The sequence below is a fragment of the Peromyscus leucopus genome, chromosome 2, assembly GCF_004664715.2.
Source record: "Peromyscus leucopus breed LL Stock chromosome 2, UCI_PerLeu_2.1, whole genome shotgun sequence".
NCBI lineage: Eukaryota > Metazoa > Chordata > Mammalia > Rodentia > Cricetidae > Peromyscus > Peromyscus leucopus.
The window spans coordinates 110,085,885-110,113,087 of record NC_051064.1 but is presented as its reverse complement, the minus strand read 5'-3'; the positions used below and the strand labels follow the sequence as shown (position 1 = coordinate 110,113,087).

Sequence of the window (27,203 nt, the reverse complement as noted above, 5' to 3'; positions counted from 1 at the left end):
CTGTGCCTGTGCTGGTGTGCGGTTGCCTGAGGTACTGTGTGGAGGCCATGCCATGTGCCTCCTTGGGCCTCTTTCCCTCTTCCAGGGACAGGCCCTGGAGCGGCTGTGCTTTGGACTCAGGAGCCGTGCCTGGGTTCGGGTTTCCTCATCTGAACCCTGAAGCTAACGTCCTTTCCCTTGGAGTTTTGCCCCCCCCCACACACACACTTTGTTTTTCAGACAGGGCATTGCTGTGTACCTAGCCTTGCCTTGCCGTTGCCATCCTCTGGCCTTAGCATGGAGCACTGGGGTTCAGGCCTGTGCCACCTCACCCGGCCCCTTCTTGTTTTCTGTTTTTTTTTTTTTTGGTTTTTCGAGACAGGGTTTCTCTGTGCAGCTTTGCGCCTTTCCTGGAGCTCACTTGGTAGCCCAGGCTGGCCTCGAACTCACAGAGATCCGCCTGGCTCTGCCTCCCGAGTGCTGGGATTAAAGGCGTGCGCCACCAACGCCCGGCGTTTTTTGTTTTGTTTTCTTTCAGTACTGGGTATTGAACCTATGAAAGGTACTGTACCACTGAGCCACATCCCTGCCCCCCTTTCTAATTTTGAAGATTCTAGCCTTGAGTCTGTCTTGCCTGCCTCATGGCAGGTACTACAAATGTGTGCTAAGTTCTTATGGAAAATTTTCCTTTTAATGTATACTCATGTTTTGTCTGTCTTGTATGTATGAGTATCCATGAGTGCCTGGTGCCCAAAGAGGCCAGAAGACAGGGTCAGATCCCTCAGAACTGGCGTTACAGCCGGTTGGGAGCTGCTGAGTGGGTGCTGGGAACTGATCCTGGCTCCTCTGGAAGAGCAGCCGCTGGTCTTAGCTGCTGCACTATTTAAATTGTACCCACACCCTTAGAGACTGTAGGGGCTCTGCAGAGAGTATGCATTGTGGATTCCTAGTTTCCTGCTCAGTTGACGAGTTTCCTGGGTCAGCCGAACTCCCAATAACATCCAGTCCTACTTGACATTGTGCCTTGTGCACAGCAGGCTAGTTGTAGAGTAAATGCCACTGTCGTAGTCAGGAAAAGTACCACCCGATGAGTATGTGGAAGGCATAGTTCTTTCCCTAAAATGAGAACTCAAAAGTAAGGAGCGGCCCCACACTCCCACAGCTGAGGGTCTGAGTCAGCTTCCCTAGTGGACACCTAGGGACAGAGACCTGTGTGGATGTTTGCAGAGGAAGTTGGCCCAGCGCCTGTGGGAGCACAGGTCAATACAGTAGAGAGCCAGAGCTTACCCAGTGCATCTGTGATCACACCTGAGGCCTCAGTGGGGTCTACAAAACCCAAGAGCCACATTGCTCATACGTGGGTGAGCCTGTCTACGGGGACTTTTCACTTGTCACAGATTATTGGGTAACCGCCACTCCCACAGAGGGCAAGGCCTTGGGTCAGGTGGCTCTGTTGGCTGTGAATACTCAGGCTTCCGATGGGAAGAACACGGAGAGACCTTGGAGCTGGGGGACATCATCCAACAGTGTCAGCACTGGGCCCAGTCTCCCCAACCAGGCTATGCTCTTCCTTCACGGCTAACTGCAGGGCTTAGAGGGGCTCTGGGCCTGGGCGAGATGTGGGCAAGAGGGTCACCAGGAAGAAGATCCCGGGAGAAAGGAACCTGGTGTGTCAGATCCTGGGAACAGGGAGCATGAGGGGGTTGGAATGGAGGTTGGGGTGGCTCATGAGACCTTGAACACCAAGGCCCTTGGACTTTCCAAGGGAGGTAGATGGTCTGGCCTGGGGTCCAGGTGAGCCTCGTTACCAGTTTGATACTTTCTTGAAGGATGAAAACAAAAGATGAAGACTGAGGGACTTGAGAAAAGTACAAAAGTTATCACTCACCCCGAGCAACCCCAGCCCTTCTGTCCAGGTGCCATTCCGCTTATTTTCCATGTCACACGTGTGTGTCCTAAGCACACAGCTGTGTATACTTAGTGTCCTCCTTGCACACTTACCTAGTCTTGGGAGTCTCAGGGTCCCACACTGGCATGGACAGCATACCCTACTTCCGGGGCTGCAGTTGGGGTTGGAGATGGCCATACAGGTTGGTCCTGGGTATTAGTCACAAAGTGCGGCACCAAGCATCCCTGCTCGTGACTCCGAGTCTGCTTTGGCCAGCGCAGCCATCAGGTAACTGGCTGGCAGCGGTATTGCTGGAATTGCTGTGTCAGAGGCACAGAGGACGAATTGGCAGATGACTGGAAAGGCCGGTTGGAGGCCACCGTGGTAATCCTCTGCACTCCGCAGTGATGGCTGGAAGCCCAGGGCGGCCCAGGTCCTATCTGGCCTGGCTTGTTGCTGATGAAGAGGGTGAGACGAACAGTCTGAGTGAGGGCTGGAGGCTCTCAGTAAGCACAGTTAGCCTGACCTTGCAGCTTGAGCTCTGAGGATGGGCCAGCATTACAGCTGCAGTCCGTGTCCCCGAGCTCCAGAGTGAGGACCTCCTGCCTGGCCATGGCCCTGTCACAAAGACGCCGAGCCCAGCACACACACAAGCCAAACTGAACACAGCTTCTCTCCTGAGGCAGGAAAAATGGGGGGCATCCCCACTCCCATAGAGATGGGGAACCTGAGGAGGCTGAAAGGCCCACATAATCCACTGAGCTAGAAAGTTCACATGACAACTGCCACCTCTACAGAGGTGAACTCCCAACTCCCTGTGCCCAAGCGCCTTGTTTCTTCTGCTTTTTCTTTTTTCTTTTCTTTCTTTTTTAACCCCTAGTTTTTTGAGACAGAGTTTCTCTGTGTTACAGTTCTGGCTGTCCTAGAACTCGCTCTGTTGACAGGCTGGCCTTGAACTCACAAAGATCCGCCTGCCTCTGCCTCCCGAGTGCTGGGATTAAACACTTGTGCCACCACCGCTGGGCTACTTTGCTCTTCTTATGGGGTGACATTATGTCTTTGTGGCTCAGGGCCTGAGGACAGGTGCCTAGCTGGGCAGCCTGAGTCTGAAGGAGAAGTCCATGTTGGGGGGAGGAAAGGGATGCAGAGTCACACTTGGCATCAGCTGCCCAGAGGACTTTAAGCAACAGACTTGGGGCCAAAATGACATTTTCATAGTGAGCCTGACTGTGCTCAATCCATTAAAAAGCTCCTTCCTGCTGAGAGTGGAACTAGACACCTATAATCCAAATACTCAGGAGGTGGAAGCAGGAAGAGCAGAGGTTCACGGCCATCTTTGCCTACATTGGGGGTTCCTGCCCAGCCTGGGCTAAATGAATGTTTATTTCAAAAATAAATACTTTATTCTCTCTCTCTCTCTCTCTCTCTCTCTCTCTCTCTCTCTCTCTCTCTCTCTCTCTCTCTCTGTCTCTCTCTTTCTTTTGAAAGGAAAGGTTGGCTCAATTCAATCTCCAAGGGACTTAAGTCTGGCCTGGGAGGAAGCCATTCCCCACAGCCACAGGCATCCAGCTGCCCCCACGTCCTCTGCAGAGTGAGAACAATGCCCCTGTCCACAGGCTTTCACCTTTGAGTTAGGTAGGCTGCATCTGACCAGGCTTCCCTCAGGTCTGTTTGGAGTTTTAGAAGCCCCAGCTTCTAAAAAGCTGGAAGAGGTTCACTTTCTGCCCAAGGTGGCCCTTGGCAGGTGGTAGCCAGAGGCCTGGTGATTTCACTTGGAGCGCTGTGTCTCTCACTCACACCTTGTAGGCCCAAGGCTGGAAGATGCTGCATGGGATCAGCTCAGACTCTTACTCAGGTTGAGTCCCTTGAAGCAGACACAGGACCTGATGGTGTCAGACTGTCCCTTTGACATGCCCACATGAATGCTGACGGTCACCTGGTATGGGGAACCTGAACCGCTCCCTGCCCCCTGGGAACTCATAGAGACATGTATTTACCTCCAGTTAACAGTCAACTCCAGTGCATGCTCCTTGCCTAGGATGACAGATTCCTAGCCACTTGATCACCCTCAGAATAGTTCACCGAGTGCCTAGTATGTGCCAGACCTGAGCAAGGCTGTGGACACTGAGCAGACAAAACAGGTCCTGCAGCCACCGTGTTTACATTCCTGCATAGAACTGTCCTACACTGAGGCAAGACAGTGTGACCTTGGCCCACAGCAGCTACTGGCCACTGCCTGGTAGAAGGGAAAATCTTCAGGGAGGCAGCTCCTAGGAGAGACATACAGCTGGGGATGTTAGCACTGACCCCCCAGGCCAGGGAGGCCGCACTGAGAAACGGGCCCTATGTGTCAATGATACAGGGTAAAGGCCTTAATGGAGGGTAGGGCAAAGCAGGAGAGTGTTTGGAGCAGCCAGTAAGAGCTCTGAGCTGGGTGGAGCAGCCCCCATGCAGAGCCGCTGCAGAATTGCTCCTGGGCATCTTTGCCACAAGAGGAAGTGCCAAGCCCCCAGAGACCTTTCAGAGGTGGCAATCCAGCCAGATCAGGGCTGGTGTCAGAGTGAGCTGGCCCTAACTCCAGGGCCACCCCTGGGAAATGCCTGTGTAACTTCCCCTGCATATACACATACACCCACCCTGGGTCCTAGGAACCAGACCTCCACACCTACACACACACACACACACACACATACACACACACACACACACCACCCCTTCCCCAGCTGGCTTTCACCCTCCCCACAGGGGATGCCCTCTCTCTAAGCACACTCCTTTCATTTTTAGGTGTTCTAGTGGAATGTCATCCTGTAGCTTCAGCTCCAGGGGCTCAGTTCTGAGTTCTGGCCCATATTCACCATCTTCCAGTAGGGGCCTTCCCTAGAAAGATTCGAGGTGGGGGATGATGGACCTTGGGTAGCCTGGGGTCTCCTTCCCAGATCTGCCCCACTTCTCAGTTCACAGAAGTAGGCGGGGCTGTGAGGAGGGCAGGCAGAGCAAGACCAGTACTTCTTGTTCAGGATACCCGAGGGGTCAGGCTTCATGCCAGCTACCTCAGGTCACATCTCCCTAGACCCATGTAGGGAGTGGGTTTGCTGCCCAGGGCAAGAGCTCCATCTCTGAGGCCAGTCTGTAGAGAGCAATGTGCTCCTCCCTAGAACACATTTATGACTTACAGGCTTCTACACCAGACCAATGTGGGGACCCCCAAATGTGTCAGGACTCCTGAGGTTCCCTATAATACACCTCTGGCAACTTAGCCATGGACACACTTCTAGAAGTATGTACTGTGTGCCAGGCAGTGTTCTGGGATTGGGAGACTCAAGCTGCGAGTTACAGTCCCTGTCCCCAGGAGTTCCTAGGCTGCCTAGTGGTCTCTGGCAGTAATGAGTCTCTGGATCTGCAGTAGCAGGTACCCACAAAGGCCACCTTCCCCTGCCCCACCTAAGGCCCTGCCCACATGCGACAGCATCGGGGACAGGCACCCCGAGTATATTCCAGGAGTGACTGACTCAGCAACCTTCAGTTCTGCACAAACACCCACTGAGCACCTGCCAGGACACAGGCCCTGGCTTGGAGAAGGCAGGCATTGACTCATCAGCACAGGGCCCCTGGGAACTCAGACAGCAAGCTGCCACAGCTGGGGAGTTTCTTCACGGTGTGGCTTTCGGGGCTTGGTTCCAGGGACCAGATAGAGAACCAAGGCCTGGGTGACAGCTGCGTCAGGTGGTAGGTGGTGAGAAGAGGCAAGAGACTCCACCTGCGGGTGCCAGCCCTCGGGGTCTGTTGGATGCCACGAGCTTTGACCCAGGCCATGGTCACTCAGCTCCACCTCCACGCACCTTTGCTGGTTCCTCGCTTCCAGAGGACCCATCTCCATTTAGTCCCTCGATGGCCTAAGCCAGTCTCCAGCCAACAGTCATTCAAATGCCAACTCCCTAAGTTGGCCACTCACATGCACCCATTTCTTTATGCCTACCCGGGTGACTCAATTTAACACGCACACACAGTCCTCCATGCCACCTGCCTGGTCCCACAGGGGGTGGCACCATCCTCCCAGGTAGATGACCTTGGAGGATGGGTGAGTGCAGGAAGAGCGGGGAGCCCCGGAAGTGCCAGCTTCATGGCACTGGAAGGTCACAGTGGGGCCAGGAAACCAAACAGGAAGCTAACTGTCCAGGCCCAGCTGCCAAGGGTTGGGGTCCCACAGGGTCTCAGGAATGGACCGGAGGAAGCCCAGCACAGGACAGAATGGACCTCTCTTTCAGTACATAGCTCCTCCCAGCCCGGTAGTTTGTGTCCAACCTCTGGGCCCAGTGCCAAGCCCGCGGCTGAGAGAGGGGGCCCAGTTCCCTCCACCCCCTCTCCCTGCCTAGCCCACAGCCAAACCCTGGGGAGCCACATGCATCTGGAGATCAGGTTGCCCAGCTCCACATGCGTCAGGGCTAAACCAGTCATGACTCTGAAGGAGGCCCCTTCCCCACTCCAGCCTCCTGGGATCTAGAGTCTTAGGGTAGCTCTTCTGCCCCATGGACATGTCGGTCTAGGCCAGGTCCTCAGGTAAACAGCCAGCCTTGACTCAGGCTCTCCTCTGGCTGCAGCTTTCAGGGGAAGGGAAGCCAGGGTGTGTGTGGGGGTCTCTTCAGCCAGGCACCTGTGCACGGTGAGGACCAGCAGGAAAGACAGCTGCTCTGGGGCCCCAGCTTTGGAGACTGTAGGCGGACTCCTCCACTTGTGCCTAAGTCTCAGCCCTTCCCTCCTGCGAGAGCTTCATGCTGCTCAGGGCAGTGCTCTGGCCTAGCCTTAGCGTCTTGGTTAGGCCTGAGCAAGGTAATGCCAACACTCTGGTGAAGGAAGACCAGACTGGACATCTGTGCTGGGAAGGCAACTTGTAGGGGCTGTGCTGGGGCCCAGGGGATGGGGTGTGGGGAAAGAATGCAGTGCAGGTTGCCTCCCACCTCAGCAGACCTGGGGATGTCTTCTCCCACACAGCAGCTTCTCCCACAGCTCCTGTCTGGAAGCATGAATGAGGAGACTGTGCAACAAGAACCTCTTCCCAGTTGCCTGTGTGGCAGCCACAGGCTGCAGCACCTACTGGTCCAAAGGGATGCTTCCCCGACAGTCAGAAACTGCTGACAGAAGCCTAGGATGGACCTCGAGCATCCTGGCTCCTCCCCGTCACATCACCCTTCACGCCAACGGTGAGCAGATAGGAGCCACTAGTGAGCACACACGACTCACATCCCCCATGAGGCACTGTTGGTAGTGCCTAGATGAAGAAACTGAGGCCAGTCACAAACTAACCTACCCACGGCCACATCCCGAGTAGTGACAACAGCAGATTCCAACCTGCAGCATTGCGATCCGGTTCTAAGATTCTTGGGAAAGCAGAGAGTACTTTGTTCAAGCACTGGCCATCCCTGGCTCCACCTCACCCGACTTCAGCTGTACTTTGTGAACGTTGACAACCAGCACCCCCATACTCGGCAGCCCCCCTGTAAGCTACAGGTCAGTCTGGATCACTCCTGAAATCCTTTGCCTGGCCCCCAACGCTAGCCTCTTCCACCCTCATCCCTGCCTGGGGGATTTAAAAAAAAGGAGTGGGGGGAAATCCTTCCAATAGCCAAGAACCCCCTACCACCCCAACAACCCCAGACACACCAGGTACTTTGGGTATGGAAATTAACATTTTTTTTTAAACAAAACAAACCTCCAAGGGTTTGAGGTAACTGGTGTCCACCTGTCCCAACCCCCTCCCCAGGCCACTGTATTCAGCACTGAACTCAGGCTCAGGAAAAGGCAGCAGGTGCCTGCAGAGCAAGGAAGAAGTCTCAGGTACCAGGCACAGCCTCTCCTTCCTGATCAGTATCATCAGCTCCGACCCGGGTTCCCCCCAAACATGTCAGGAAGGGCTGCGGAAAAAGATGTCCCTTTAATAAAACGTTATCAACATATATCGTACACAAACTACAATGTATCATAATTACTTTTTTTTTTTTCCTCTCATAATTCAGAACCAGACTACAAGGTAAGAAAAAACACAGAAACAGCTACAATGTTCCCAAGAATCCGCACAAGGTCTTTTTTCAGGCAGATGGTATCTCACATAATATGATATACATGGGTCAGAAAGGGGAGGAAAGAAAACAAAGACCAGCTACAAGGGTGGGCGGGCACGAGGGGGGTGTAAATGTACAAAGAAGTCAGTGTCTTCAGGGCAAGACACAAAGGTTGCCACGGGGCGAGGCCAGGGCAGCCCAGTTACCCCTCCTCGGAGGGGGCGGCTCCACCATCAGGTTTGTCGGTTTTTGAAAATAAAAACAGGACCGGAAACAGTGTCTGGTTGGTTGCTGGTGCTCCCCCCACCCCCACAGCGATGCCGAAGTCTGTCCATCCAGTTCCAAGCAAATACAGAGCGATTCTAACCAATACCCATCTTTGAAAAAGGACGAACAGGAGGAAAAAAAAGAAAACCACTTCAGCCCGCCCTGCCTGCGCACACTATACGAGGATCTGAGGACCAGACAGAGCGTGGAGGTCAGTTCCATGCCCCAGATCGTAGCCGTCCTGTTGGCGGGGCCTTTCCTACCCAGCCAGCAGGGTTCTTGCCAGGAGATGGTGGGGACTGAGGGGCTGGAGGCCCCAGTGGCCGGGCACGAGAGGTCTGAAGAAGAGGCAGCCATCCCGGAACAGCGGTGCACGCTGGGTCACAGCGATGGTCTCTGTTAGGCGACAGCAGGTTGGGGACTCTGGGCTCTCTGGCCACAGGCTGAGGGCAGGGGTGACGGTGTGTCGTGACGGCCAGCCAGAGCAAAGCAGACACCTGCATCTCCTTGCCCAGTGCAAACACCCCAAAGGCCCATGTGGAAACGGTTGACGTCTGTTCCTTGGCCCCAAACAGCTTTTGAAAGAAACCACCGATTGTAAACTGTCCAGTTTATTATTATTATTATTATTTTTAGATGGCTACAACGTCAGCGTGACATCGCACACCTAGACTAGCTTTCCTGGTGGCAGGACTTGGGGACAGACGGAAGGGCTTGAGGGGGTTTCTTCCTTTTTTTTTTTTTTTTTTTTTTTTTGGCCTTTTTTCTTTTTCATTTTTTTGTTCCTTTTTTTTTTTTTTTTAAAGAAGAAAGCAAAGAGGTTGAGTGGGGTGGGGTGTAGGGCTTGCTAGAAGCTTCCATTAAAAAAAATTTTTTTTTACCCAAAAGGAAACCCCCCCAAAAAACAAATTAAAAATCCCAGCAACGGTAAAATCCCAAACAAACAAACAAACAAAAAAACCAACAAAAAGTGTCACGTACAGAAAGGTCCTTTAGGGTGAGGAGAGGGTGGGATTTTTCTGATTGTTGACTTGAAATACATTTTGAGTTCTGTCCTTCATGTTTTACGGAATAAAAAGTTTGGCCTTTTTATTGCATGTAACTAAAATTGGGAAAGGTCGGGGAGTGGGTGGGAGGGGTGGAGGGGAGCAGGAGACACCCTCCCCCGGCTCCTGGTATCGACACCTCACTTCTTCTTGCATAATTTCTGGCATCTTCTGCCTGCAATGCCGGCTCTCATCGTCTTGGAGAGGGGGTCACACACTCATCGTCATGCTTGGAGAATACTGCAGGGGAGAGGCAGGGTTGGGGTGGCTGTCAGGTGGGGAGCAGAGGCCATGGATTTAGCAATGTGAAGGCTTGGTACCGTACTGGCCCAAGCAGCCCGGGGTGCACAATGGGTAGGGATGAGGTGAAGTCAAGGAGGCAGGAGCTAGGTGACGCCCCTGGGACCAGCTTATGCCTCTTGCCAGGAATTCTGGCAGCACCAACGGCCTCTAGCTCTTATCCCTTGGAGGCAGCTCTTTGGGGAAACCAAGAGAGTGGGGAACCGGGAATGAGTGAGTCCCAGTTCCTGGAGGGTGCTGTGGGCCAGCCACAGTCCGGTGCTCTCCAAAGCTGTTTTCATCACTGAGTACGGCCATAGAAGGCCACCTAGCCCCTGTGCATGGAGGGCCCGGGAAGTTGCATGATCCCACAGGGTACTGCTGCCTATCCAATCAGCTCAGAGCTTCCCCAATTCTGCTAATGAACACCGAAGGCTTCCAGACTTCACACAGGCCCCCTCCCTCCCCACAGGATCAGGCAGCAGGACCAGCAATGGATGTCTGGGGCTCTGCAGGTGGGTGGAAAGTAACAGGTGAAAAGCAGCCCGGTGAGCGGGCAGTTCCAGGGTCCCCAGGCCTAAGGGACTACCAGGACCCAAGCATTAGAAGGGTCAGGGGCTCTGGGGACTTACATTGTCGTTCTGGAAGGAGTGGAGGAAGTTCCCTCCTAGCTCGCCGTCATCTCGAGGGGTGCCTGGAGGATTGCTAATGCCACTTATGTTGTTAGGAGAATTCTGTGGGAAGAGATGAGGAGGTGAGCCCATGTCCCCAACAACCTGACCTAACAGCCTGGGTGACGGCGAGGGAGGGGACATAGGTGTCACTCACTTTTGGAAGTCCATCTATGTCTCCTGATCCTAAAAGAGAAGAAGAGTGTAAGTCAGGGCATTTCTTCCTTTCTTGGAGGGTGTTGAGTATACGTAGGTACTGTTTTCATGTATGTATGTGTGCACACGAGTGCACACTGGGGGAAGTCAGAGGTCACCTCCAGGTGCTTTCCACATGCCTTTTTGAGACAAGTTCTCTCATTGAACCTGGATTCAGCTTGCTGATTCAACTACAGACTGATGGCAGCAAGCCTTAAGGATCCTCCCGTCTCTGCCTCCACAGCTGGCATTAGAAACGTATGCCAGGGTGTGCGCGGCTCTTACGTGGGTGCTGGGGATCGAGTCCAGGTCCTCACGCTCGCCAAACACACACTACCAACCGAGCCATTGGCTCTGGAGGCAGGATCCTGCCATGTGGCCCATGCATGCCATGAATTAACCACCTCAGTATCCTGAGTGCGGAGATTAAAGACAGGTACCACTGTGCCCAGCTCTATCTTACCCAGGTCTCACGAATGCTCCAGTCAGTGGCTGAATACTGGACTACACCTGTAGTCCATTTTTTCTTTATTTCGAAACAGGGTCTTATTGTGTGTGACCCAAGCCAGCCTTAAAACTTGTGACCCCCCTGTCTCAGGTTCCTGAATGCTAGGCTACAGTAGGTATGTGTCACCATGCTTGGCCCAATTCGGTTGCTGGGTCACTATTCTGTGGGCTTCTCTACCCTCTGAGAAGTCTTTCCTGGCTCTGTGCACGTGTGCTTACATCGTTTCTGTTTAGAGAACAGCCAGTGTAGGCAGCAGGTAGCTTGGTTCAGGACTCGGGACCTTCCCAGGTGCCTAGTCCAGGCCGACACGGAGGCAGAGTAGAACACTCGCGGGCGCTGGCTTACCTAAGGATCCGTTCATGTGGTGTGGCTCCATGCCACCCATGCCGCCCATTGGGCCATCTGAGCCAGGACCCATCGGAAACTGCGGGGTAAGCAGAGCACGGTCAGAAGATCCAGGCCCTTTGCACGCGCCCTGCTTTCCAAGCGCTCCCAAAGACTCAGGCCTTGGGCCCCAGCGTCTTAGAAGTACCACCTGGGATGCTCCAGGCTGGGATGCTCCAGGCTGGGATGCTCCAGGCTGGTGGGTCTCCTGGCACCCAGGTGGCCGGAGCAGGTTCCTTATCTTGGCCCTGGGGACTGCCCAACTGAGGGGCCCGCCCGGCTGTATGTACCAGTCAAATAAGCAAACCCAGGGCAAAGGAACCAGACCGAAGCCACCGGGTTCCACGCACAGCCAACCCACCCGCCCTTTTCTTGGGCCTCCTCACACTGCTTGACCCACTCTGGGTAGATGTCTGGTTCACCAGCCATTACTGCCCAGGAACGTATCTTGACTCCGCAGTCTCCTGGGGCAGAGGTGAAGCTGAGTAGAGCAGGGCCGCCTATCATGGGGCTATCCCTCAGACACAGAACGTTTCAGGGGGCAGTGAGGAATCCACTCCATCCTGTCTGTCACTCAAGCCCACCTCAGGAAGGAAGGCACACAAGGCCACACCTCGTGGTCCCGAGTGACCCCCGAGTCTAGCCTGGAGAGCCGATGCCTGTGACGCTGACTGGATTGGGGGGGGGGGGCTGGGGGTTGGGGCGGGTGTGTTAGACGTGACAGAGAGAGGACCACGCTGGGTCACACCTGTGTCACAGCCACCCATCAGGAGAGTGGCTGGTTGAGTTCCAAACACAGCCATAGACAAGGCAGGAGCGACTGCAGCTTCAGAGACAGGCAGGGAAATCAGAATGGGCTGCACAGAGGAGGTAGCATTTCTTAACAGCTGCTTCGTGTGCTTACGGCCTGTTTGCACAATTCTGGAGAAACATCTATCCAGATGTTTGTCCCATTTTCTAACTAGGCTGTCCTTTATTACTGAGCTGTCAGAGTTCCCCATATATATATTTGGTTTTTCGAGACAGGGTTTCTCTGTGTAGCTTTGCGCCTTTCCTGGAACTCGCTTTGGAGACCAGGCTGGCCTCGAACTCACAGAGATCCGCCTACCTCTGCCTCCCGAGTGCTGGGATTAAAGGCGTGTGCCACCACCGCCTGGCCTCCACATATATTTTAAATTAAAGTCTTTTTTTGGTATAATTTCTCCATTCTGTACATTTTGTTTAGCCTTCTCCTTGTCCTCTTTTGAGATGACTTGGTACCAGCTGCCTTGATCAGCCCTGACTTCCTGGGATCAAGTCATCTACTTCCTGGGATCAAGTCATCTTCCTGCTTCAGCCTCCAGAGCAGCTACATCTTCAGGCACGCACCAAAGCACCTGGCTTAAAGTTTTCTTTTTCTTTTTCAGGGGTGGGGGGTATTTTTAATTATTTTAAATTATGTATACATGTTTTTTTGTGCACACACGTGTGGAGGTGAACGTGTATACCCGCACACGAAAGCTAGAGGTCACGGTTATGAGTCTCCTCTGCTCTTCACCTTAGTGTTTGAAAGTCTCTCACTGAGCCTGAAGTTTCTCTGGTCAGCTAGACTTGCTGACCTGTGAACTCTGTTAGCCTGCTTCCACCCGTCCAGTGCTGGCAGTACAGGCACATGCATGTGTCCAGCTTTAAAAACAAACCAACCAACCCCAGGAGTTCTGGGAGACTGAACATGTGCACGGCAAGCACATCTCCCAGTTCCCACGCCCATTTTCGAGTGCTGGTGTGTGGAGGGAAGCCTCATCGACTTGCCTGGGTGTGCCGCTGGTCCCAGCCCTAGTTAGTCTGTATTGGTTAACTTTCTAATACAGAAACACCATTACTTAAACAAAACAGGACTAGTTAACAGCAGCAGTTAGTAGTCAGGTTGGTTAAAGAAATGCCATGTTAGCTGGGAGGTGGTGGTGCACGCCTTTAATCCCAGCACTCGGGAGGCAGAGCCAGGCGGATCTTTGTGAGTTCGAGGCCAGCCTGGACTACCAAGTGAGTTCCAGGAAAGGCGCAAATCTACACAGAGAAACCCTGTCTCGAAAAACAAAAACAAAAACAAAAACAACAAAAAAAAAGAAATGCCATGTATGAGGAAACTATATTTCCAATAATGCCTCTGTCTTGACATGTCTAACCTTCCATCGACCTCTGCTTCCTTCCTCAAAACTGCTGGGCCACCCTTCTTTATAATAATGACATTCCTGCACATGATGGCCAGCATTTCCAAACACTAGCACACATAGGACATATGTCCTACTCAATTAAACCTCTTATTCACACGAGGATACTTGAACTTGTAAGATCCAAGTAGAATTCCAAATAAGGCAGTTTTAATAAAAGAAACTGAGAGTTCTATTTAACATGGCTGCCCTTGACCATGGCATTTTCTGAGTTCTCCGGCAGCCTCTCCTGAAAAACTAAGTCACTCTTCTTCAGCGTGAGGTTTAGCGCCACCACCCAGGTGAGCACACACGTTTCCCTTTTCATTCCATTCCTTTTCTCATCCTTCCTCAACAGATCCCCAGATTAGATGTGGATGTCCTTCCTGGCACACTTGCTTTTCTGTTTTGAGACCTGGTTTTCACTATAGAGCCCTGGCTGACCTCAAACTTGCTGTTGCTTAGGCTGGCCTAAAGCACATGGTAATCCTCCTGCCTCTCTGCCTCCTGTGTGCAGGATTATAGGTGTGAGTCACCACGCCAGCACGTCTCATCTTAAAAACTATGAGTTATGGGGTGTTTTTTGTTTGTCTTGGTTTGGGTTTTTTGAGACAGGATTTCTCTGTATAGCTTTGGCTGTCTTAGAACTGGCTTTGTAGACCAGGCTGACCTTGAACTCAAAGGCACACACTGTCAACACACCCAGCAAAATACTGAGGTGTGTGGTTTTTTGTTTTGTTTTGTTTTTTGATTTTGAGACAGGGTTTCTCTGTATAGTCCCAGCTGTCCTGGAACTCACTCTATAGACCAGGCTGGCTTCAAACTCCAGAGATCCAGAGATCCACCTGCCTCTGCCTTCAAAGTGCTGGGATTAAGGGTGTGCACCATCATTTCCTGGCAAAAATATTGAGTTTTTTAAAGCCATCATTTCCTGGCAAAAATATTGAGTTTTTAAAGCCAACGTTTACCAACTTCTCTGTGGTTGCCAGCGATGACGGTCATTTTACAGGTACACAAAAGAGGTATTCTCGGGAGGCGGGGTGTGTGTGTGTGTGTGTGTGTGTGTGTGTGTGTGTGTGTGTGTGTGTGTGTGTGAAGACAGGGTTTCTCTTTGTAGACGAGGCTAGCCTCGAACTCACGAGATCCTCTTGCCTTCCCCCGGAATACTGGGTTTAAAGGTGTGTGCCACCACACCCGGCTGGTATTCTCTATTTGAAGGAAGTAAAATTTGCATGAAGTTCTTCTGTAAAGTGCCAAGTGACTTAAACTTCCACCTTGCAGGCTGTTGTCACAGAATAGTGGTGGTACAAGGGGTGTGAGATGCTTTTGTTTCACTGGTGAGGGGTTTCAGATGAATTTGCCAAGAGCGATACTAAAACTGTTTGCTGAACATGCAGATCAATGAGCAAACTCGAGCCAGATTTAATAAGAGAACAGTTCTGCTTTCTGCAATTTCATTACAAGCCTCATGGAAATCAAGATAATGTAGAATTCCAGTTCTTAAATCAAAGGACCTAGCAGGAAATTGTCTTTTGTTTTGTTTTCCTGGGTGGTGTTGGGGATCGAACCTAGGGTCTCCTGCGTTCGAGGTACTTGTGCTCTAACCCTGAACTGCACACTCGGGGTGCAGTCTTGCGTTACAATGACGCGAGGTGTCACTGGTAAACTGTTGTGGGCATAGCTGTGCCCAAGGGGCTGGGATGTCTGCTATCAAATCCCTTCCCTTTGCTTCCCACACAGGACTTTCCGTGACAACCACTAGATCTGGAACACACCTGTCTTGGTGACAGTGCAATCAGGGAATGGGTGATGGTAGTGCTCAGTCAGTCAGACAGATGCTCATGATAACTTTCTGGAGAACAAAAAGAGCTTGCGGTTCAGAAGGACGTGCCCGTAGCCATAGACTTGGGAGAGAGTGTGCTTGTTCCCCAGCCCCTCTCTGAGGATGCCTACGTCCCTGTCTACATGCAATGTAATATTCTTGAGTGTCCTCAGCCAGTTGTGTGCCTTTCCACTTGTCAGAAAAATAAGGGCCATTTAGCTTTCTCTTTGGTGCTGTTTGGGTCACGCTGGAGCTGGCACGGCACCGTCACAGTTCAGTCTCAGTGACCTCAACTCCTAAACACATGGTCACAGTGTGCATAATGTTAGATGCAAACCCAGTACCACCTTGATGCCAACTTGAGAGAAAACTACAGCAGCGGGCAGAAAGAGGCCCGTGCCCTGATGCCACAGCCCTCAGGATAACACAGCCTGAGTGATGCCCACCAGCACCCACCGTCTGGGAAAATACAATGATGGTGACTGTAGGTGACGGATGACCTACGCCACGCCCATCTGACTTAACCTGTGTTTTCCACCCTGTGCAGTGGGCCCGTATGGGTTTGGTGCTCTCTCCTCTCAACCATCTATACCCACTGCTACAAAACAGGACTCCTGCCTGGGGTACCTCAGGATACAGAGATTCTAGTGTTAAAATCTGGATGAACGACAACCCCGGTGAGGGGCAGCCAGGCTAGTGGGGGAGGGCTGGATAATAGGGAACGTCCCATATTTATCCAACACTGTGGCCCTGGCAGGGGGGCAGGCCTAAGAGCGTGACCTCTGGAAGGCTGCTGGGATAGAATGTATCCAGTATCCAGTGCTAGTGGTGCAGCTGGGGTCAGGAGGAGAGCATTGCTTACTGTGCACAAGGTCCTGGACGCACACCTCATCGACAGACGGACAAACGTGTGCCATCTTCAGTGAAGGGCAGCCCCCCCCCCGGGGGGGGGATCTGACACCTGAGCTGATTCTTGCATTTCTTAAGAGGGTCCCAAGGCTACCTCCTCTCCAAGCCCAGAGCACCCCAGGACCAGCTCCTTCTAGAGGTGAGTGCGATGATGACCTGGCTGTACAGCATGGCATGGGAAGTCCCAGAGTATGCTCAGGGAACCTGGCACTGGGGACAGCGAATGAGAAGGAGAGTAGGTGGCATTCCAGATGAGAGGACAGCCGGAGCAGAGGTGAACAGATGCCACGTTGGCGGTGCCATGGGCGAGGCAAGTCCCCAAAGGCACATCTCAGGTTTCACCCAAAGCTAGAATGCTCAGGAACCAGGGAGGATGGGAGAGAGGGACACCCCAAGGTGGCACAGCTAGACCAGAAGAACGGGGTGTAAGCTGGAGGGCCCTGCGACCTGGCCTGCTGCTCCCCCTTGCCAGCATCCTCACACCTGGGCAGAGGGTGAGCCCAGCCCCCCCCCCCAGCGGTATGATGGGGGCTGACTTGCCCAAGAGGTAATCACTTTTCTGATGGTTCCTTTTATCCATCTTTGGTAACAAATGGCTGAAATCAATTACACGTGCTTTCCCCTCAGCTGATGAAGTTAATTATGATTTGTTATGGTATCTGGTATGTAAATGAGCAGAAGGCAGACTCACGTTGGACCGGCTGCCTCCGGGCGGCACAGGATTAATCATTGTGTAGATGTTGTCACTGGAATTTGTTGAATCTGTAGAATAGTGGGAACCGGAGAGTCGAGGTGATTAATTTATTTCTTAATTAAAACAAACTCGTGGCACTTGAACTCATTCTTTTGTATTTTATCACCTAAAATTTCTTCTAAGTATCACCATCTTCTGGGTAATTTGTATTTAATGAAGATTCACAAAGTTTTTAATCACAGAAAATTCAACTGTGAAAACCACTCAACCACACACCCAAGAATTTCAGGGTGTCTGGGCAGCAGGGCAGGGTACAGCACAGGGGACTTCAGCTCTGATCCACGGGCTTAGCAAGGACACAAGGACACACACACCTGGGCTGCCTCTCGGCCCCACCCGGGGAAAGAAAAGGCAGCAAGTTACCCAGAACCACTCTGCGAGGCTGAGGGGTAAGGAGCCAGGCTGGGGCTGGGGACGCATTAACATACGGAGTGGGTTAACGTGACCCAGTCTGAATGTAGGTCATGCCGCTCATCAGTGCTGCAGAGGGGGAGCTGGAGCGGGAGCTGGTTGCGGCTGCAGCCAGCTCCACCCCTGCAGCTGAGCAGATTTCCTTTATAGGGAGCTGGAAGGGGAGGCTCCGGCCACACCCCACCTAGCCAGGAAAGTCTCCTCAGGAATCAGCTAGCAGTGTTCTCTTAGGAGCAGAAATTCTTCCTCTATTTTGGGCTGGGTAGGGGATGTATGCCACACTCCTTCTGGCTGACTGCAATGCTATTCTTAGCAAGGAGACGATAATTCTGACACTGTGTGTATGTGCACGTGTGCACCTGCCCTCGCGTGCACACACACCCTCTCTAGATAAAAGAAACAGGGAAAGGAGATCTCTCAGGCAAAGGACCAGAAGCCTAGAGATGTGGAATCTCAGGGAGCGCGCGCCTTAGGATCCTGGTTGCAAGTTGCCAGGGCCCCAGAGACCCTTTCTGAGTCACCTAGGGCAAAGAAACCTTGTTGTCCCTGACCTCAGCTAAACCTTGTTCTTTACCAAGCAGTGTAAAGGAGCACAAGATGGGTCACCTGACTGAGGCCACACAATGGGTTAGTGATACCAAGGGTTCACAGCCCTTAAATCCCTAGGTGTCAGTGCCCAGGAGAGGAAGCACTACTCAGGAAGCAGTGACCGGAAGGCCAGGGTCTGCAACAGAGCCCTCAGGACCACACAGCACCCACCCCACCCCCACCGGGTTCTTCCCTTCCCCTCGAGCCCTCTTACCCGCAGGACTAGGCATGATGGGGGTTCCTGGAGGGCCGCCACCACCAGGGGGTCCCTGAGATGAGATAAAATCTGTCGTCAGTAGCCTGTAGTGATGAGAGGCTTGGGGAGGCCTCTCCGCTACCTGCCAGTGCCTGGGCAAGCCTGGCACCGTCCGGGGTTGAGCATCACTTGCACACAGAACTGGAGCATACAAGCCTGAAGGAAGCTGGACTTACATTCTTCCTCTCAAGCCAAGAGGCATCAGTGGTGGGTGTGTGCGCACCTACTAGTGAAAGCCAGAGGCAGGCACTAAGTGGGAATACGCAGCCTGCTGGGTAGCCGCTCAGAAGGAGACCCCTCCCGGGTCAGGTATGGAGAAATTTGGGCCACTCTGGGCCTGCACAAATACCTCAACACTGACAGCAAAGGTCCTAGCAGTTTGGATCTTGGGCTCAGAGGTATTCTCACAGGGAACACAGTAGACCCCGAGGGGCCCTCATGCCTGGCAGCTGGGCACTTGCACTGGGCAGTCAAAATCTGTAGCTGCACTTACCACGTAGGTACCGGGTGATGAAGAGGAGTACGGGATCTGGAAAGAAGATTTAGGAGCTATGGATTGGAGCTGCCTTCCCTGGCAGACAAGTGCCCATTCACTCCCAAACCCACTCTTAGGAGAGGCTTGGGGACCCAGTGAATTAGCAGCCCGGTCAGTTTCCAGGGGAGGCGGCCTGAGACATGAGTGAAGCCACAATGCGGTGGTCCTGGGGGATTGGCCTCGTCCTGTCGTCTTCAGCGGAGCCTCAGAGTACGGTCCCAGGAGGCCTTCCATTTGGGAGTGTGGACGAGAGCAACACCCACAGCCGCCCACACCCCTTCTCCCCAGCTTGTCTGCACTGAGCCCCTTGATCATTGCCCTCAGTGTTGGACACCAGACCCTCTTCTCTGGACACATGATGCACCTGGAGCCCGGGCTCTCAGCTGGTACCCATGAGCCTCTGCAGGGCAGGACCACCTTTGAGGACCCCAGCACACTGCCCTTGGGCTCCACCCATATGAGCCTCCTTCTTCCCAGAGGCATCAGGTGGAACCCGGGGGCACTTCTCCGTCCCGACACCGCTTCCCGGGGACAGGAGTTACCCTGTGCCCACACCTCTCTCCTGGAAAATGTGTCCCCCCAGACCTGGATACTCACTGAGTTAGCACTGTTGGGATTGGGCCAGGGTCTGCCAGCTCCTGGGCCCCTGAGGGAAGGAGAGACAGACACAATGAAAGCGGTGATCCGGACTCTCCATCCGGCGTGGAGCCAGCAGGGGCAGAGGGGCAGCTGACATCAGTCCACAAAGTCCTAGGGGCCCTGACTCTGGGTGGGGGTGGGTAGTTCCATGTGTGGACACTTACGCACTCCTTCAAACTTTGTGTAAAATTTGTAAATGATATCGTATTCATAAAATGATATATATAAAAGACTTCCTGCTTTTCCCTAGGAAGACAGGCCCCAGATTCTCATCTAGCACTAGAGATGAGGGGTGAAATCTTTGGATCAGCCACTGAAGCTGTGCAAGTCTGAGGAAGTCACTCTACCTCTCTGTGCCTCAGCGACGTCACAGGCAGGGAATAACCACCCCTTGCAGGTGTAGCCTGAACAATGAGCGTGTCCACCACTGTGCCTGGCACACGACACTGTATAAGGCAGAGTTCTCATCCCAATGATGGGCAAACTGAGGCCCAGAGAGGCACCAGTGACTCTCAGGAGTCTTCTGGGGTTCCAACAGTAGGTGGGGAGGCCACAGGCTCTGAGGCACTAGCCAGGGCCTTTTTGCCTTACATGTTAATCCCAGGCATGGCGGGGCCGAGGGAGTTGGGTGGTGGTCTCATGCCGCTGCCGTAATTCTGCAACGATAACCAAGGGTCAGTCTATGAGAAGGAGAAGGGGAACCGGGGAGGGGAAGACAAACACAGAATATAAGTGAGGGTTAGTCTGTGAGACAACCTGATGAGAAAAACATCATACATTCTTTCAGAAAGGATGGGGACCGAGTGACAGGGACCACAATGACAACAAGCCAGCACAGAGGGACAGTCACAACACTCAATGCGTTCCCAGGGGCTGCCCCACGATAACCCCTAAAGTGTCTGTTCAGCCAGCTGCTGTTAGCCCCTCCCCACAGGCCTCAGCAGCCCGAAGGGCTGACTCGGCTACCCGGTCCAACGCCGACGGCTGACAGGAGTCCCACGAGACTCTGAGGGAGAAGACCACAGAGGGCCCCAGCCCACCATGCCACCGACCTCAGGGTGCTCAACACTCTCCCCGACCGGACAATGACCATCCCTCCCCAGCTGCTGGACTCCAAGGGCCTTCTTCCATCAGGACGGTCTCTCCATGGCTAGACCCCAACTCTACAGGCCCAGGGGGCCAATGACTGGCGGAGAGACCGTCAGGGGACAGAAGAAGCTGCACAACCGGACGCCTGGGCAAAGCCCCGGTCGGGCATCTGAGAAGTAGGTGGTCGGATGCCGGCGGCAACGAGCTCCGGCATGAGCTGCCTGCCTACTGCTGTCCACACATTGCTCTTCTACTGAGTCTGTCTGTCTTTGTAACAACACTCTGAAGCCAGTGCCCCTCCACAAAAGAAGAGGCTGCGGGTCTAAGAGGGAGCAGCTGGCCACAGTCAGCTAGCAAATGGCAGACCAGGGCCTCACCACCCCTAAGCCTTGGATCTTTCCCAAAACCTCTGACGGAAAGGAGGTGAAGCCAGGGGACAGTGTGGGTCAGACAAGCGTGGAGATAACCCCGGGCTGAAAACAGGTCTTCACAAAGGACTGTCTCCCAAACCTCCCCACCGAGGGGCCCACTATTCTGCAGGCCATCCGTGGAGAGAGGCCTTGAGTCTAGAAGATACAGGCAGCCAGATCCAGAGACCTGTCGAGGAGTGAGGCCTACAGGGAGGGCAGGCTGCGGCCAGCGTACACAGAGCCTCACTCGCTGGGCCTGCTCTGGGTAGACACCTGCATGGTAAGCAGAGTCCACCGGACAGCTGACCTCAGCCTGGCCACTTGCTGATGACTCCGGCAACTACATAAATGACAATCCTCACTATGGAGAATAAAACTGTGCCACGTGTTTTATGTGTACTGTGGATGTTCAGCAGCCATGGCAACTCCCTCAGAGATCACAAAAGGAGGCGCCAAAGGAGCAGAAGGGTCACTGCTACGCTGGGATAAGGGCCAGGCTCTGCCTGCAGGGCCACAACCCTGTTTTGTCTATAAATCAGGGACAAAGAGGTCAGGTGCCTCTAGCTTTACGGGGACCCGTGCTGATTGTGAAGTGCTGGTTCTGAGGTGCTCTTAGAGCCAAGGGGTGCATGGTGACCAGAGGGGACAGCAGCAGAACCACCACAACCCTTAGTGCTGCTGTGGGATCACAGAGTGTTTCTGCCCCCATTCCACCCCTCACAGGAAGCTAGCTCATTATGGTTGGTGAGAACTGGTCCATGAGAAAGATCTTCCAGGTGCTAGAGCTACACACCTGTCCTCCTCCCAGGAAGAGGCAGGCCTCATACTCCAGGGCTAACGGAGGTCAGGATGCTATCACAGCACAAAGCATGGGCCAAAAGAAGGCTATCTAGAGATGCAGAATGCTGCCTGCGGTGGTCTGACAGAAAATGGCCCTCAAAGGAAGTGGCACTAGGAGGTGTGGCCTTGTTGGAGGAAGTGTGTCGTGTGGGGGCGGGCCTTGGGGTCTCTTTTTCTCAAGCTTCCCTCAATGTAACAGACTTCCTGCTGCCTGAAAGATGTAGCCCTCTCCGCTCCAGCACCACATCTTTCTGCACGCTGCTATGTTCTCCTTCATAATGATAATGGACCGAACCTCTGAAACTGTAAGGAGCCACCCTCAATTAAATGTTTAAAAGTTCCTGAGGTCATGGTGTCTCTTCACAGCATAGGAACCCTAAGACACGGACCCAGATGGGAGATGCAGACAGAGGATTCCAATCCCATCCAGCTAACAAGGTGGCATCCTGCACCGAGCTATGGCAAGTCTTCTTCTTACAGATGCACACCCCAAAGGGTCACTCCATACCTCCCACTTCACAGAGGACAATCTGGAGGCCCAGAAAGGCCAGACACTGGCCCATCCGGTAAGGCAGGAACAGAAGCTGAGCTGAACCCGGGTTTGGAGAACAAGTTCACATGGGGCTGGAAGATCGGTACCTAGTTTCTGGAGCTGCTGGAGAAACAAGACCTCTCTCTGTCCCAGCTCGTGCCCGCTGACTGGGTACTAACCAGGAGCTGTCCTTCACCTTCCTCAGCAATTCTCTGCAGTGATGGGGAGCGCATGCCCAAGGCCTCCCTCCCTTCCTCCCTTCTAGCTGGTGAACGGAGGTACCGGCTCCACAGCTCTGCTGGACCAGGTGACCAGTCTGGTGCCCGCAGGAAGGGGCTGCTCTCTCAACCTTCCTCAGGGGGAGTCTTTCTCACGCTTCCTGTCACCTGCTCTCTGCTAGCTTTCTCCTCAAATGGGAAGAACCATCGATCATTAGACACATCTGCAGAGGAACGTGAAGCTAGACTGGCGTTCTTCTGGGCAGTGGAGGGGCCAGATCTCCCATTTTGCTTTAAGCTAGGGTGCCTGGCTACAGGAGCCTCCCCAGGGCCTCCCTCCCTCTTGCTTAGCCTTGGGGGCTCGGCACAGGGTAAGCTGTCCTTCTGAAGCTCTGAGCTTGTATCAGGCATGGGTCTTTGGGGCCCAGGGGGGGATTCACTTTCTCCAGGCGGCACAGGACTGTCCCTGGAGAATCACGAAGGTCCTCTATCTGAACTTGTTAAATATAGACAAACTAGGATGGTGGTCTGAGTCTAGCTAGCTAGCTCTGGCCAGAACTCCACAACTGCTATGGCAGCAGCCGTGGATTGGCTGGTACCCAGAGACTCCGAGGGTCCTGACCCTGCTTTACCCAGGGTGACCAAGAGCCTGAAAGTCAGAGTGTTGTCTAAGAAGTCACTCTCAGATCCTGGACAACAGGGCACTCACTGCTTCACGTTAACACACACGGTTTCTAGATGGAAATGGATGAAGTGGAAGTACTGCCTCTTCCCAGCTGGTAATTTTGCACACCCAAACCCTCATCGGCCCTGGAGGAAAAGGACTGCTCATTCCTTTGGGCTGAAAGAGGATACAGGATCAAAAACTGGAAAGCCACTCTACCTGCTTCTGAAACCTATAAAACAGACCTAGACCACGCTATAGCTGCTTCCCACCTCCTTCCAGAAAATTCTAGAGGGGTCATTGGCCAAATACATTCTGATTCTTCACTAGGGATCATACAAGTGGTGTCCCACCTCTACGTCTAGCCTCGGCACAACACGACCCACAGAGCGGTGCTCGATTACGCTGCCCCTAAAGGCCTAGGTCCGAAGGCGGGGCACAGATCCTGAAGAGAAGAAACAGAATGTTCACAGCCGCCCCTCCCCTGCCTCAGAAGGTGTCATCTCCTGGCATCTCTTTGTCAAACAGGAATAGGAAAGAGCTCAGCCAGGAGAGAGCAGTGTCTCCCAGCACCAAGTTTAAGGCCACTTCCTCCTGTCCACTACTGTGCCTGGGCAGGGGCCTCAGCAGTCAGGGGTATGATGGGAGTCTCCCCTCTGCAGTCCAAAGCCTTGGGATTTGTGGCGGTTTGAAAGAGCAAGGTCCCCAGAGGCTCATGTTTGAATGCCTGGTTCCCAGTTAGTGGAACTGTTTGGAAGGATTAGGAGGTGTGGCCTTGTTGGAGGAGGCACACTTGTTGAGCAGGTGTGCCACAGGGTGGGCAATGGGGTTTCCAAAGCACACACCAGGCTCAGCCCCTCTCTCTGCCGGGAACTTGTAGCTGAGCTGTGAGCTCTCAGCTACCTCTCTAGCACCACGTCTGCTTGCTCGCCCGCCTCCAGGCTCCCTCCATGATCATCATGGACTCATCCTCTGAAACTGTAAGCCAGCCCCCAAATAAATGCCTTCCTAAGTTGCCCTGGTCATGATGTCTCTTCATAGTAACAGAACAGTCACTACTAAGACCGGGTTCCAAACGTCTCAGCTATATCCTAGATGATCCTGATGCTCACTCCCTGACTGTCCCTGGCCCAATACTAAATCAACACCAGGCCTCCTTGCCTCAGAGGTAAGCGGGTATGGGGATTCCAGGATGCTCACCAGAGATTTGATTTTGGGATTTAATATTACACCCTACCTAGCATGTTCTGGGTGATATAAACAAAGCACCTTAGGCCCTCCAAGGCAAGAGCTCAAGGGATCTCAGACTCTGGGACCCTGACTCTTCATAAGAGTGTGCTAGACTTACATGGTGTGACATTCAGAAGCCAAGAGAAAAGCTAAACTTCTAGAATATTCTGTGTCACTGATAACATCATTCTGACTGCTAAATTCTCGTTCTTACTCTAGTTCTTTGTTTGAGACAGGTCCTCATGTAGCCCAGGCTAGCCTCAAACTCACTGTGTAGCTGGGGATGACTTGAACTCTGATTCTCCTGCTGACACCTCCAAAAGGGCTGGGGTCACATCCAGCTCCCGTGCATGCCAGGCAGGTGCTCTACCCACGGAGGTACATTTCTAGCCCACGTCTTTTTTCAGTTTTACTTTTTGTGACGCCGGGGATCTGCCCCAAGGGTCATAGGCACATCAGGCAAAAGCTCTGCCACTGAGCCACACCCACCCTCTGCCCTCACTCAGCCTCACGATTAGGCCTGAGAAGCTGTTAATGACTTTGCCAGAAAAAGAAAATGAGCCTAATCAAACCTAAACAACCAGAATCCTGAACGCCAGCCTTAAGTTCTGTTCCCTCGGCTGGCCTGGAACTTGCTAAGTACTTGGCAGGGTCTCACTACGTAGCACTGGCTGGCCAGGAACTCACAGAGCTCCAGTTGCCTCTGATTCCTGTCCTGAATGCTGGGGTTAAAGGTGTGAACCATCACCATACTCAGCTGTTTTAAGTTTTTTTTGTTTGTTTGTTTATTTAAATTTAACTTTACTTTATGTGCATTGATGTGAAGGTATCAGATCCCCTGGAACTGGAGTTACAGACAGTTGTGAGCTGCTATGTGAGTGCTGGGAATTGAACCTGGGTCCTCTGGAAGAACAGCCAGTGCTTTTAGCCACTGAGCCATCTCTCTAGCCAGTTTTAAGTTCTTAAAGTTAGAAAACGTATGTTTCTTCATGGAGGCTACCAAGGCCCAGGGATCACACACTAAGCATGGAGTCCCTTCATTACCCTACAGGGTGGACATTGTGCTTACTCATCTTAAAGATATTCTGTCAAACCTCTCAGAGTCCCCACAGGGAAACCAAGATCTCACCTTGCATCACTCAGATCCTGTACCACACTGAAAAGCCAACAGCACTGTCAATTCCTCAGCAGCAGTGAATACAATGCACTCAGGCCAAGGGGACAGAGCCCCACTTCTGACTCTGGACAGAAGATGCTGAACCTTCAGATCCTGCCCTCTGCCCTGTCCGAGGGCAGTCCTGTGGTCAGCTCAAGATGACAGGAGAGGGAAACAGGACTCTGGGAGACTTGGGGCAGACTGAAATAAAGCACCCAAGTCATGACTGCTGTGGCGCTCTTCCCTGGAGGATCGAGGCCAGGACTGCCCTAAAATCTTTCAACTCCACCGAAAAGTGGCAGGTTGGCGTTGGGGGATTCTGGGAAGGAGTGGGTGCTTTTTGGGTTTGTAGGACAGGTTTCCCTACAAAATTGAGCACCTGGGGCAGGAGAACACAACTTCAGCCCCAGAGGAACTGGAAACCCGAGGAGAGAACCCAAAGAATCCCAGTCACCTATAATAAAGAGGGAGAGACAAAGTAAGACGTCGGAGGATGGCAGAAAAGAGGGGAAGGAACATTCTAGAGAATAAAATCCTCCCACTTCCACTATCCACAGCTGCTCTCTGACTTCTGGAGAATTCCCAAAGGAAAATGGAACAACCCTGCCACATTCAAATACTCAGAGGAGAAAGTACAAGTTTCCAGAGCAGGAACGGCCTAGGAGACCCCTGTGTACTTCCGTGTGGTGTGTCCAGGAGGAGAACTACTCTGCTCAGTTGTAGCTAGACACAGGGCACTAAAAAAGGGCCCTCCGGGTTTTTAAACCACCCTTTCTCGATCATGGAGCCCACTGGTCAAAAGCAACACGGAGCGGAAGCCTGGCGGCAATGAAGCCAGCTTCGGACCAGAGCTGGCCCGTCACCTGAGACCACGGATAGCGACCGCCATTTGCCAGGGGGTGAAACTGCCTACTGGGGTCCCGAGAAGTCACAGCAAGTCACCCAAGGACATCATCACCCTCACTTGACTTGCCCCACCACTGAGTCACAAGGTGGTCACCGAACTCTCTAAGTCTATTCCACTTAGGGCGGGAAGAGGGATTTCCGAAGATCCCATTTCACAGCTTGTGACACTTACCCTGGAAGAGTCTGCCACCCAGATGGCTCCCTGGCTGCGCCCCGTGCCCAGGTTCTCTGGGGTTATCAGGTCTGCCCACCGTCTAGCCAGAGGCTATTCCCACCCAGCATCCCACAGGCAGGGAGGGGGGGCTGGGGACCTGAACGTGCCCTTCCTTTCAACTGAGAGCCAGAACTGTGGGAGACCGACAGACTGTGGAGAAAGGAGAGAAGGCGGGTGCACACAGATGGCAGGGGAGACAGATGGACAGACAGACAGGCAGCTGGTTACCTGTGGGCCAGGCCCCATGGGCCCCATGCCTCGGGGAGGGTTCATTCTCTGCATTGACCCTCCCATGTTGGGGTGACCTGTGTAAGAAAATGGAGGAGCCACGGGCTGTTAGGAGAGCGTGAAGAGGAGCCCCCCCCCAGCCCCCAGGCCCCCCACGCTGCCTGCTCTCTCTACCTTGTTGTCGTGTGGGATCCATGGAATTGGGCAGCAACGGCTGGGTCCCAGGAACTCCTCCTGGAGGCTGAGAGAGACATGAGACAGCCTGAGTCACTGCTTCGAGAGCTGGGGGCAGAAGATACATCTGCTGCCCTACCCTGCTCCCCACCCAGCCTTCCTGAGA

General features: G+C 53.3%; 1 protein-coding gene across 4 annotated transcripts in view; it reads right to left on the bottom strand.

The window, feature by feature from the left end:
• Positions 1–7,777: 7,777 nt before the first annotated feature.
• Ssbp3 (single stranded DNA binding protein 3) overlaps positions 7,778–27,203 on the bottom strand; it is a 150,197-nt gene continuing 130,771 nt past the window's right edge. For 2 of the 4 annotated variants that reach the window (XM_028888126.1, XM_028888145.1), the window contains 11 exons: positions 27,038–27,104; positions 26,864–26,940; positions 19,968–20,032; positions 19,335–19,383; positions 18,696–18,731; positions 18,161–18,215; positions 16,885–16,955; positions 11,235–11,313; positions 10,344–10,372; positions 10,148–10,249; positions 7,778–9,476 (listed from right to left, as the gene is read on the bottom strand). In XM_028888126.1, coding sequence (XP_028743959.1) covers positions 9,447–9,476; positions 10,148–10,249; positions 10,344–10,372; positions 11,235–11,313; positions 16,885–16,955; positions 18,161–18,215; positions 18,696–18,731; positions 19,335–19,383; positions 19,968–20,032; positions 26,864–26,940; positions 27,038–27,104 — 660 coding nt within the window. In that variant the 3' untranslated portion in view covers positions 7,778–9,446. Of the gene's footprint in view, positions 9,477–10,147; positions 10,250–10,343; positions 10,373–11,234; positions 11,314–16,884; positions 16,956–18,160; positions 18,216–18,695; positions 18,732–19,334; positions 19,384–19,967; positions 20,057–26,863; positions 26,941–27,037; positions 27,105–27,203 lie in introns of all 4 variants that reach the window. The other 2 variants (XM_028888118.2, XM_028888136.2) reach the window with 1 other exon arrangement.